Source organism: Lottia gigantea (assembly GCF_000327385.1).
Source record: "Lottia gigantea unplaced genomic scaffold LOTGIsca_2, whole genome shotgun sequence".
Classification (NCBI taxonomy): Eukaryota; Metazoa; Mollusca; class Gastropoda; family Lottiidae; genus Lottia; species Lottia gigantea.
In genome coordinates this window covers 5,541,778-5,553,959 of record NW_008708400.1, presented here as the reverse complement: position 1 = coordinate 5,553,959, position 12,182 = coordinate 5,541,778, and the positions used below count along the sequence as shown (strand labels likewise).

Sequence of the window (12,182 nt, the reverse complement as noted above, 5' to 3'; positions counted from 1 at the left end):
TTGTTTTACGATGTGATATTGTTTTGATGTAAACAACCTACAGCATTTGACAAAGAAATTATGATTTTAATTCATCTCATTTAAAAGGTTTTCTCTCAATCAAAATAACTTTATATGGAAATGATCTACTAGCGAACAACTGAATTAACAGATAGAATGGATTTCATCTACCCTTAGCTCTATCCAAAATTAAATTTGGACTTTTTTGATCTGGAAATGAGGGTCAAATAATGTTTAACTGTCATTTTTGAAAGTAATAATACTTTAGAATGGAAATGTTCCTATATTTTTAAGCAATTTTATCAGTTGAATCAGTAGATAACTTAGTATTTATTCCCTGTAATTACATATCTTTTGAAAGGTTTTGATTCAAGGGTGATATTTTCAATTTTAAAAGTTGTTAGTTCTTGGTCACACTCAAAATAGTTGTTTTATTTTACTTTTGCTTATTTTAATTTGTTTATCTTACATTTAGTATTGTGCCTTTCTTGGGACACCTTCCTTGTTATTGGATATACTTGTGTGTTTTGCATATTCCATGTACTTTGCAATTGTGGATATGTTCAGCTTTGCCAGCAACCTTTTTCTTATACCTCAGCTGTAATAAGTTTTTCCATTCTTTGCAAATTTTGAATATTTGTGAATTGTTTTTAAATGGCCATATATATATAGATATATGCATATTTCTTTATATAAATCATAATATTCACATTTTTATATCTTACTGCATTGATGATATAATGGATTATGAATATAAAAGACAGTCCTGTTTTCAATAGAGGTAATGATCTGTTTAAGTTGAGAGAGTAAAGTATTTGTTTTGTTATGTACTAGTTAGATAGTGGTCATAGTGAGCGGAAATTTTACTTAATATGATCTAACACAAGCTGTCAGTCTAAACCATTAAGTGGCAACTCATCTATCAGAAAGCTTAGCCAATTATTATTGTATGGACAAGTGGGTTAGGTTCAAAGTCCTGATAAAAGCTATGAATAATATATTAATTTAAAGAGGAATTCTAAAGTGTTTATTTTTTCTTTGCTTCCCATATGTTGATGCATGTCGTGAAGACAGACAACAGAAGCGTTTGGTTGTTGAAATTCCATGAGAAAGGTGCAAAACTCCTCATTTGCTCTATTGACTACAGTCCTATCACTATAATCATGTAGATAGATTCACTATATATTTATATCTTATTTATGTCTTTATACTGTTATGTATAGATATTGTTGAATTTGAGGGATTAAAATCAAAGATTGTTTTATTTTTTTCACATCATTGATAATGTTGGCACAATATGCAAAAATAAGTGGGATGGTGCGTAGTCAAAGGATAAAGGTTTGAACCCCAGCAGCAAACATTTGCCTAAATGCAACGTAATCATAACCATAAAGCAGATTATCGAACGCACCTTTCCAAATCGTGCATGCATAAAAACGTGCAAAACGCGATTTTGCGACATTGGTCCAAATGCACGTGCACGATTTCGGCATTCAAAACCATCAAAAGTATACCAAGACTTACGCAAGCGCAACGAGATAGAGCGATCGGTATGGCCAATATGGAGGCTTCTCAACGACAGATAGCTAGAACCTTCAACTGCTCCCAGACCACCATCAGCAATTTGTTAATCCGGCTCCAACAGACAGGACAGACCCAAGACCGAGCAAGATAGGAAGACCGAGGGTGACAACACCGGCCGACGACGGCTACATTCGGAGGATTCATCTTCGAAACAGATGGGTGACGGCGGTGTCGACGGCAGCAACAGCATTAGGTCATTTCATCAGTAGACGAACAGTCCTTCGAAGACTTCGTTCGGTTGGTATACGAGCCTACCGACCCTTCCGACCTTCCGTGGAATGGCGTTGACCCGTCTACATCGTCAACGCAGACTGCAATGGGCACGAACTGTACGTCGGTGGCAGCGATGTGACTGGGCGAGGGTGCTCTTTACAGATGGGAGTCGGTTCTGTCTGTTCAGGAACGATGACAGGGTTAGAGCGACTAGCGCCAAACTGCATCACAGAAGTTCACCCGTTTGGAGGTGGAGGCGTCATGGTATGGGGTGGCATTTGTGGCCAGATTACAACATGGCTGGATATCATCTGAGGGAATCTGAATGCTCAGCGATATATTGATGAAGTGTTGAGACCTGTTGTAGTGCCTTTTATTCAACAACGGCCAAGAGGATTAATTTTACAACAAGACAACGCAAGGCCTCGAATTGTTCAAGACATCTGAACAATACCAACGTCGAAGTACTGCTCTGACCACCTTGTTCCCCAGACATGAACCCCATTGAACATCTCTGGGATAACCGCCGTCAATGAGGAGGCGTGTGTTTGCGTACACGGCCACTGTTGACGTTTTGCCTGTTTTTACTGTCATGGAATAAATTCTTTATACACTTTTGCAATGAACTCTGGTTTGTTTAATTTTTAATTTTGACCCCTTGACTCTTCCTTTGCGTATTGTGGATAATTGAATATCGGTATTACAATGTATTTTCTTTTTAATTCAAGGAGATTGATTTCTATTAATAAATCAATCATCGTATATCTCAAATATGCCTTTGTCTTTGGTGTGTGGTCAAATGAAGTCGGTGAAAACTTTCTTTTGCCTGTCAGTTTAGGTAATTTCACACTGGACATTTTGTAATTCATAAATTTACATAAATACTTCTGGAATAACAAAAGTGAACGTAATTTGAACATTAAAAAATCAACATGAACAAGTAAAAATTTTCATATTTACGTATTTATATACGGTTGTTTACAGTGCGGGTTCCAGATGATTGATGTTGGCATTGAAAGGATTTTTAGAAGGTTTTAAAACCGGAATGTTGCATGGGTTGCTATTGCCCTAAATGCATTTTAAAAGGCTAGAAAATCTCCCTCTCGGCTCTCTAATCAACTTCAAGATCTGGACACAGTACTAAGATTATCACCTCCCCCTCCAACAGATGCAACATTCATCTTGATTGTGAGGAGGTAACAGATGTTCTCGACTTCTGCCAACTTCTTCTCATATACTTCCTTCTCTTCCAGATCAATTTTTTCCAATAAATTTACTACCTCATCATATACTTTATTCACTAACTCCTTGTTTTTAGGGGCCAATTTTTGGACTGCACCTTCAAGAGAGGGCTTGACACTGTAAACATAAGAATCAAGCTTATTTCTAGACGCTACTTTTTCCAACTGTTTACTGTCCTCTTCTTTGTACATCTCTGCTTCATGAACTAGTCGGACAATCTCACTCTGGCTTAGACGATCTCTGTTATTAGAAATGGTGATCTGATTAGAGTTCCCAGTATGTTTGTCTTCGGCAGATACATTCATAATACCATCGGCATCAATACTGAAGGTGATCTCGATGTCCGGAACTTCCATTTTTGCAGGTGGGATATCTGACAGCTCAATATCTCCCAGTAAATTGTTGTCCTTGGTCAACGGACGTTCTCCTTCATAAACATCAAAATAAACGCGAGTTTGGTTGTCGTAATATGTCGTGAACATGCCACGTGCCTCGGCAGGGATTTTAGTATTACGTGGAATCAAAATGTTCATTTCTCCACCGATAGTTTCAACGCCAAGGGACAAGGGCGTTACATCTACTAATAGTACATTTTTAATGATTTCACTCTTGTCTCCACTCAAGATGGCAGCTTGAACAGCTGCTCCATAAGCAACAGCTTCATCCGGGTTGATGGATTTATTCAGCTCTCTACCATTCATGAACTCCTGAAGCAGTTTCTGTATCTTTGGAATTCTTGTTGATCCTCCGACCAAAACGATTTCATTGATCTGTTTCTTGTCCATTTTAGCATCTTTCAGAGCTTTCTTTACTGGATCCATTGTACTTTTAAACAAATCTGCACATAGATCTTCGAACTTGGCTCTGGATATATTGGTGTAGAAATCGACCCCGTCAAACAATGAGTCGATCTCAATACTGGCAACAGTGGTGCTGGACAGAGTTCTCTTAGCTCGTTCACAGCTATTTCTTAGTCTTCCGATAGCTTTTGCATTTTTAGACATGTCTTTCTTGTTTTTTTTCCTGAATTCTTTGACAAAATAATCCACCAATCTCTGGTCGAAATCTGCTCCTCCGAGATGGGTGTCTCCAGAAGTAGATTTCACCTCGAACAAGGAACCTTCGTCAATCGTCAGGATAGAGACATCAAAGGTTCCTCCTCCCAAATCGAAAATCAGAACATTTTTCTCACCAGAAAGATATTTGTCCAGTCCATAAGCCAGGGCAGCGGCTGTTGGTTCGTTGATGATTCTCAGAACGTTTAATCCAGCAATAGTTCCAGCGTCTTTTGTGGCTAATCTTTGAGAATCGTTGAAATAAGCTGGGACTGTGATGACTGCGTTGATAATTGTTTTACCCAAATAGGCTTCAGCTGTTTCCTTCATCTTTGTTAAAACCATGGAGCTGATTTCCTCTGGACGAAAGACCTTTGTTTCATGTTTGTATTTTACCTGAAACTTGGGCTTACCGCCATCGTCGATCACTTTAAACGGCCAATGTTTCATGTCCCTCTGGACTGTATCATCAGCGAATTTTCTTCCAATCAGACGTTTAGCGTCGTAAAGGGTGTAAAGTGGATTCAATGCCGCCTGGTTCTTTGCTGCGTCTCCGATTAATCGCTCGGAACTAGTAAACGCCACATAACTTGGTGTTGTTCTGTTTCCTTGGTCGTTGCCGATGATCTCCACTTTTCCATGTTGGAAGACTCCGACGCAAGAATAGGTTGTGCCCAAATCAATACCGATAGATGTCATATTAAATTGCACTTTAAAATCAAAAGGCCGAACTAAGATTGTACTCTCTAGAGAGATTGTCCGTCCGATTTGCTGTACAGTGCAAAATCAACTTCAGTTTCTATAAACATTTAAGAGATGACGTCATTGTGTATGACGTCAAACTACGGTTCATTAAAATTCTAAAGAGGAAGTAATCTTACCCCAACCCTCAGTTTAATGTGGACTAACCTTTCAGAAAGTCAAAACATTACGAACTTCGTATTGTGAAGATGCCGAGCCCCGGCTATTGCTTTCTTACTTCATGCTTATAGCTTATCATCATAATTATGTTCAAGTAAAAACTATCTCTCCTTCAGAATTTCTTCTGAGTTGCAAAAATATTTGCGGGTGAGATAACTGAGGAGCTGTTTTGAGATTTTACAAGGAAATGAAGCTAAATTGCTCCCCGAAATATTTGTAGCCTAAATTGAACCAGGACCCGTAGACCTTTACCTTATCAAGACCGTTGCAAGTTCTTTGTTTTCAAGTTCTTCCTTCTACAACTACCGTGAGAGTTTTCGCTATAGCTTTTCAGGTTAAGCCCGCCCCTCTAAAACACAGTAGGTAATTGCCGACGTCAACTCTGGAACTCTTTTTAAAAAGTTGTCAGCTTTTAATGTTTTCTGATAGATTTCACTTCAGATGTGCAATTTGCAGTTGGCAAAAGACCTAGTTGGCAGAAGACCTACTCTTGCACAGACACAGGATGAAGCTGACGCGCGTCATCAGAGGAGAACTCATTCTCTAAAACAATAGACAACATGTTGTAAATTCAAAACAAAATAACTATATTTCATAAATTTTATTTATGAATAACAAAAACGAACATTGTTACAAAAATAAATATAAATTTCCTGATGTACATAAATATAAATATTTACGCTTAATCTCGGTCGGATTTCTTTTGTCTCCAATCTTTAAAGGGTTTAAATCACATATTTCCCATTTTTTCATGTTTGCATTAAATTATATCATTCGCACTATCAAATCACTCCATTTGTTTGAATCATTCTCCCATCATCAAAATTTAATCAACTTCTTCTACGGTCGGTCCAGATCCACCACTTCTGGCTGATGGTTGTCCGCCAGCTTGCGGTTGTCCACTACCAGCTTGATGCATTTTGGTCATAATAGGTGAACAGACCTTCTGAATTTCTTGCATCTTGTACTCGTATTCATCCTTGTCGGCCAAAGCATTTCCCTCTAACCAATTTAGTCCTTCGTCACAGGCTTTCTTCGCCGTTTCTTTGTCTTCAGAGGCCAACTTTTCACCTACACCATCGATAGTCTGTTTAACACTATAAATGTACGATTCCAGCTGGTTTCTAGCAGACATCTTTTCTTTCTGTTTGTTGTCCTCATCTTTGAATTTCTCTGCTTCTTGAACCAGACGATCAATTTCAGCCTGACTCAGACGGCCTCTATGATTGGTAATGGTGATTTGATTGGATTTACCAGTGCTCTTGTCTTCAGCAGATACATTCAATATACCATTAGCATCAATGTTGAAGGTGACCTCAATCTGGGGAACTCCTCTTGGTGCAGGGGGAATTCCCATCAGTTCAAATCGACCCATTAGATTATTGTCCTTGGTCATCGCACGCTCACCTTCATATACTTGAATAGAAACTGCTGGCTGGTTGTCGGAATAGGTGGTAAATGTATTCGACGCTTTGGCAGGGATTCTGCTGTTACGTTCAATTAATTTGGTCATAACTCCGCCGGCTGTTTCTATACCAAGAGACAATGGTGCTACATCTACCAATAGTACATCTTTGATGGTTTCACTCTTGTCTCCACTCAAGATAGCGGCTTGAACAGCTGCTCCATAAGCAACAGCTTCATCCGGGTTGATGGATTTATTCAGCTCTCTACCATTCATGAACTCCTGCAGCAGTTTCTGGATCTTTGGAATTCTTGTTGATCCTCCGACTAAAACGATTTCATTGATCTGTTTCTTGTCCATTTTGGCATCTTTCAGAGCTTTTTCTACAGGATCCATAGTACTTCTGAACAAATCTGAACACAAGTCTTCGAATCTGGCTCTGGATATTTTGGTGTAGAAATCAGTTCCTTCAAATAACGAGTCGATCTCAATACTGGCTTCGGCACTGCTGGATAGAGTTCTCTTGGCGCGTTCACAGCTACTTCTTAATCTTCTAATAGCTCTGGCATTTTTAGACATGTCTTTCTTGAACTTTCTCTTGAATTCTTGAATGAAATGTTCCACCATTCTTTGATCGAAATCTTCTCCTCCGAGATGGGTGTCTCCAGCAGTAGATTTCACCTCGAACAAGGAACCTTCGTCAATCGTCAGGATAGAGACATCAAAGGTTCCTCCTCCCAAATCGAAAATCAAAACGTTTTTCTCACCAGAAAGATTTTTGTCCAATCCATAAGCCAGGGCAGCGGCTGTTGGTTCATTGATGATTCTCAGAACGTTTAATCCAGCAATAGTCCCAGCGTCTTTTGTGGCCAATCTTTGTGAATCGTTGAAATAAGCTGGGACTGTGATGACTGCGTCCTTTACCTTCTGACCTAAATACGCTTCAGCTGTCTCCTTCATTTTCGTTAAAACCATGGAGCTAATTTCTTCCGGTGGAAATACTTTCTTTTCATTTTTGTAGTCCACTTGGAATTTCGGTTTGCCGCCATCATTGATCACTGTAAACGGCCAGTGTTTCATGTCCTTCTGGACCGTATCATCGGTGTATTTTCTTCCAATCAGACGTTTTGCATCGAATATGGTGTTTTCTGGATTCAATGCTACTTGGTTCTTCGCTGCGTCTCCGATCAATCGCTCAGAATCTGTAAACGCCACATAACTTGGTGTCGTTCTGTTTCCTTGGTCGTTGGCAATGATCTCAACTTTGCCATGTTGGAAAACTCCGACACAGGAATAAGTTGTTCCCAAATCGATGCCAATAGCTTTTGATGTCATATTTCTTGTTTAATTCTTCTATGCGGTAATCTTTGTTAAAGTGTAGTTTCTTATTAACTTCTTCTTGATTATAAGCGTAATAAAATAATTCGTCTGCTAAATATTAGCGTTTAGCCTATTTGTTTCTTTTAACTCGTACTCTAAGTATTTGCAATGTATTCTGTCTAACATTCGATTTCAGCGAGTATTTATACTTAAAATCTTAATTCATGAATGAAGTAGAATGTTTCAGAAAGCGCAAGTAGATTCGCTGCAATTTGATTGGCTGAATTATGGTAACCCTGTGACGTCACAAGGTGTTTCACATCCAAGGGGCGGAACTCGTACATTCTAGAAAGTTCGCGAAAGATGGAGTAAATCGACCTTTCTGCACTTAGTTTAACTACACTAGACTATACGCAGTAGGCCTATCGATTTATATATTAGTTGAGAACTTTCTGAGCCGAAGAAATTTAGTAAGTTGACCATCAAAACCAATATAGAACATTGACATTTTTCTACTAAAGATTCGTGAACGCTGAAGCAATCGTAACAAACTGTCACACTTAAGTTATTGAAATTTTGACACAGTTAGCCTACAACCATATCGAGGGGTGGGGACCTACAAACTACAGCTCTAGATTTAATACTTTAGGGATGTGCAAAGTGTTGTGTAACATTTCGCTTTAATTTTACTTCATTGGTGGGGTCATAATTAAAACGCATTCAATCTGAACATTTTAAAAGAAGTACATGTATTTTTGGTGTTAGCACCACTTGCAACAAATAGGCTACATTCATTTGATGACAATTATATTTGGTCGAAACTTTAAATGTAACAGAATAATGCCTGTATAATATTATTTTTCTTACTATGTTATTTGTAAAAACATCACGTATTTATTATTGTTAACTAGAAGATATAGGCCTAATGGATCTCAAAGGTAAAGGAAAATACACTTTGTATACAAAAATACCGTACAATAAATAGACACTTGAAAAGCTTATGAGATATTATAAATAATATTTATATGACCCACTTGTCATTATTAACTGTGTTACTATAAACTTCAAGTTCTACCGGTACTAATAAATCACTGTAGCCTAGCTCTTTAATAACCAGAGGAGGGGTGGGGTCATTTGTAATTTTTCAAGCATTTATATTTTGAGCAACTCATGAGGGAGAAGGTCGTTTATTAAGTGGGATGTCGTGGCTATTACCCTGTATGTAATATTTTGAGGAAGTTGAGGAAGATGAAGCGGGGTCGGGGATCTTCTGGGAAAATTTTACGCACACTTTTTGTTAAAATAATTTAATTGCAGCAAAGTTTAAAATAATAAGTAAGCCACCTTCTTTACGTAAATCTTTCTTGCATTAAAGTGATAAAGTTTATTCTTATATAATATGCACTGGTGTGACACAAAAACTAACATATTACAAACAGGGTAATAGCCATAGTTATTTTGATATAACAATGTAAGTATAATGATATTCATTCAGTGTCCACAAGGTTCATCGTAACCCGTTCGCTCATATAGCACGATAATGATTAAAGTTTAAAATAGGCTACACCAAAATATGACTTTAAAATGTCTGCTTAAAATTCAAATATTACAAAAGTTACATGAATATTTAGAAAGATTTATGTGTTTGGCTCTAATCCAGGCATTCCGGCCTTAGTCAACAGGTTTTCTAGAACATTCTACAAACTTCATGACGACATGAGTTCATTCCCATTATTGGAATATCCCATGAATCGTCACTGAGATTCACCATCTCAGCCAATCAAATGGCTAAATTTCTCACGATTTCTATTTACAGCTTCTCAATGGTTCGACATTACACAGGAATGATAAGCTAAGTATAAATACCTGCCGACAATTTGAAATGGCTAGTTAGAATACAAACGTATACGAGAAACTACGAAGAAAACAAGTTTACTATACTAAAGCGAACTACTGTTAAAGTTTGTGATATTGCGATAATATATAATTTTAAGAGACATTTATTTGTGTATCAAAACAAGTGAAAAGAAGAGAAATTACAACATGGCAAAAGCTATTGGCATCGATTTGGGAACAACTTATTCCTGTGTCGGAGTTTTCCAACATGGTAAAGTAGAGATCATCGCCAACGACCAAGGAAACAGAACGACACCAAGTTATGTGGCGTTTACAGATTCTGAGCGATTGATCGGAGACGCAGCGAAGAACCAAGTAGCATTAAATCCACAGAACACCATATTCGATGCAAAACGTCTGATTGGAAGAAAATTCACCGATGATACGGTCCAGAAGGACATGAAACACTGGCCGTTTACAGTGATCAATGATGGCGGCAAACCGAAATTCCAGGTGGACTACAAAAATGAAAAGAAAGTATTTCCACCCGAGGAAATCAGCTCCATGGTTTTAACGAAAATGAAGGAGACAGCTGAAGCCTATTTAGGACATAAAGTAAACGACGCAGTCGTCACAGTCCCAGCTTATTTCAACGATTCACAAAGATTAGCCACCAAAGACGCTGGGACTATTGCTGGATTAAACGTTCTGAGAATCATCAACGAACCAACAGCCGCTGCCCTGGCTTATGGATTGGACAAAAATCTTTCTGGTGAGAAAAACGTTTTGATTTTCGATTTGGGAGGAGGAACCTTTGATGTCTCTATCCTGACGATTGACGAAGGTTCCTTGTTCGAGGTGAAATCTACTGCTGGAGACACCCATCTCGGAGGAGAAGATTTCGATCAAAGAATGGTGGAACATTTCATTCAAGAATTCAAGAGAAAGTTCAAGAAAGACATGTCTAAAAATGCCAGAGCTATTAGAAGATTAAGAAGTAGCTGTGAACGCGCCAAGAGAACTCTATCCAGCAGTGCCGAAGCCAGTATTGAGATCGACTCGTTATTTGAAGGAACTGATTTCTACACCAAAATATCCAGAGCCAGATTCGAAGACTTGTGTTCAGATTTGTTCAGAAGTACTATGGATCCTGTAGAAAAAGCTCTGAAAGATGCCAAAATGGACAAGAAACAGATCAATGAAATCGTTTTAGTCGGAGGATCAACAAGAATTCCAAAGATCCAGAAACTGCTGCAGGAGTTCATGAATGGTAGAGAGCTGAATAAATCCATCAACCCGGATGAAGCTGTTGCTTATGGAGCAGCTGTTCAAGCCGCTATCTTGAGTGGAGACAAGAGTGAAACCATCAAAGATGTACTATTGGTAGATGTAGCACCATTGTCTCTTGGTATAGAAACAGCCGGCGGAGTTATGACCAAATTAATTGAACGTAACAGCAGAATCCCTGCCAAAGCGTCGAATACATTTACCACCTATTCCGACAACCAGCCAGCAGTTTCTATTCAAGTATATGAAGGTGAGCGTGCGATGACCAAGGACAATAATCTAATGGGTCGATTTGAACTGATGGGAATTCCCCCTGCACCAAGAGGAGTTCCCCAGATTGAGGTCACCTTCAACATTGATGCTAATGGTATATTGAATGTATCTGCTGAAGACAAGAGCACTGGTAAATCCAATCAAATCACCATTACCAATCATAGAGGTCGTCTGAGTCAGGCTGAAATTGATCGTCTGGTTCAAGAAGCAGAGAAATTCAAAGATGAAGACAACAAACAGAAAGAAAAAATGGCGGCTAGAAACCAACTGGAATCGTACATTTACAGTGTTAAACAGACTGTTGACGCTGCTGGTGACAAGTTAGCTGCTGAAGACAAAGAAACGGCGAAGAAAGCCTGCGAAAATGGACTTAATTGGTTAGAGGGAAATGCTTTAGCCGACAAGGATGAATACGAGTACAAGATGCAAGAAATTCAGAAGGTCTGTTCACCTATTATGACCAAAATGCATCAAGGTGGCGGTGGACAACAGCAAGCTGGTGGACAACAATCAGCCGGAAGTGATGGATCTGGGCCAACCGTAGAAGAGGTTGATTAAGGATGTATTTATGCGAGATATATTATTATGTGTTGTTGAAATTCTAGTTCTGCGTCAATCCTATATTGGTTTAAATCGAGAACTCTGTGATACAGATAATTAGTTATATTTTTCTGTGTAATATGAACACTAAATAAGTGCTACTGATCAATATGTTATGTTTTCAGTAAATGATTATTTGTGAATGAACAAAATCGAGTGAATGTTATTTTACGTTGTGCAAGGAACGATCAGAAACCTTTAACGCAATATGATCTGTATGAAAGAAAAAGCTATAAACACTGTGATTTTTGTAATATTATGCAGTCGTATCGCTTGCCTGATCCCCTAATACAGGAAAACAATTTTGTTTTTGTTATATGCTCAAACCAAAACTACCACGACCCTGTTGTTAGAAATATATTCTATTTTGTTGTTAAATGAATAAAATTTGAAATAATTAATATTGTTTCTTTTTCAAGAACCATAATCCGAATCTTGCAGTATCT

At 38.2% G+C, this 12,182-nt stretch overlaps 3 protein-coding genes across 3 annotated transcripts; 1 reads left to right on the top strand and 2 right to left on the bottom strand.

Moving 5' to 3' along the window:
* Positions 1-2,152: 2,152 nt before the first annotated feature.
* On the bottom strand, positions 2,153-4,908 carry LOTGIDRAFT_205614 (hypothetical protein). Its single transcript, XM_009053470.1, has one exon. The coding sequence runs from the start codon at positions 4,791-4,793 to the stop codon at positions 2,919-2,921; it is 1,875 nt and encodes a 624-aa protein (XP_009051718.1). The 5' UTR covers positions 4,794-4,908; the 3' UTR covers positions 2,153-2,918.
* A 374-nt stretch (positions 4,909-5,282) lies between these two features.
* LOTGIDRAFT_209056 (hypothetical protein) lies at positions 5,283-7,970 on the bottom strand. Its single transcript, XM_009053469.1, has one exon. It carries the CDS (start codon positions 7,753-7,755, stop codon positions 5,842-5,844), a length of 1,914 nt encoding a protein of 637 aa, XP_009051717.1. The 5' UTR covers positions 7,756-7,970; the 3' UTR covers positions 5,283-5,841.
* Positions 7,971-8,095: 125 nt separating this feature from the next.
* On the top strand, positions 8,096-12,143 carry LOTGIDRAFT_181897 (hypothetical protein). Its single transcript, XM_009053468.1, has 2 exons — positions 8,096-8,210; positions 9,557-12,143. Exon 2 carries the CDS (start codon positions 9,784-9,786, stop codon positions 11,692-11,694), a length of 1,911 nt encoding a protein of 636 aa, XP_009051716.1. The 5' UTR covers positions 8,096-8,210; positions 9,557-9,783; the 3' UTR covers positions 11,695-12,143.
* Positions 12,144-12,182: the final 39 nt, after the last annotated feature.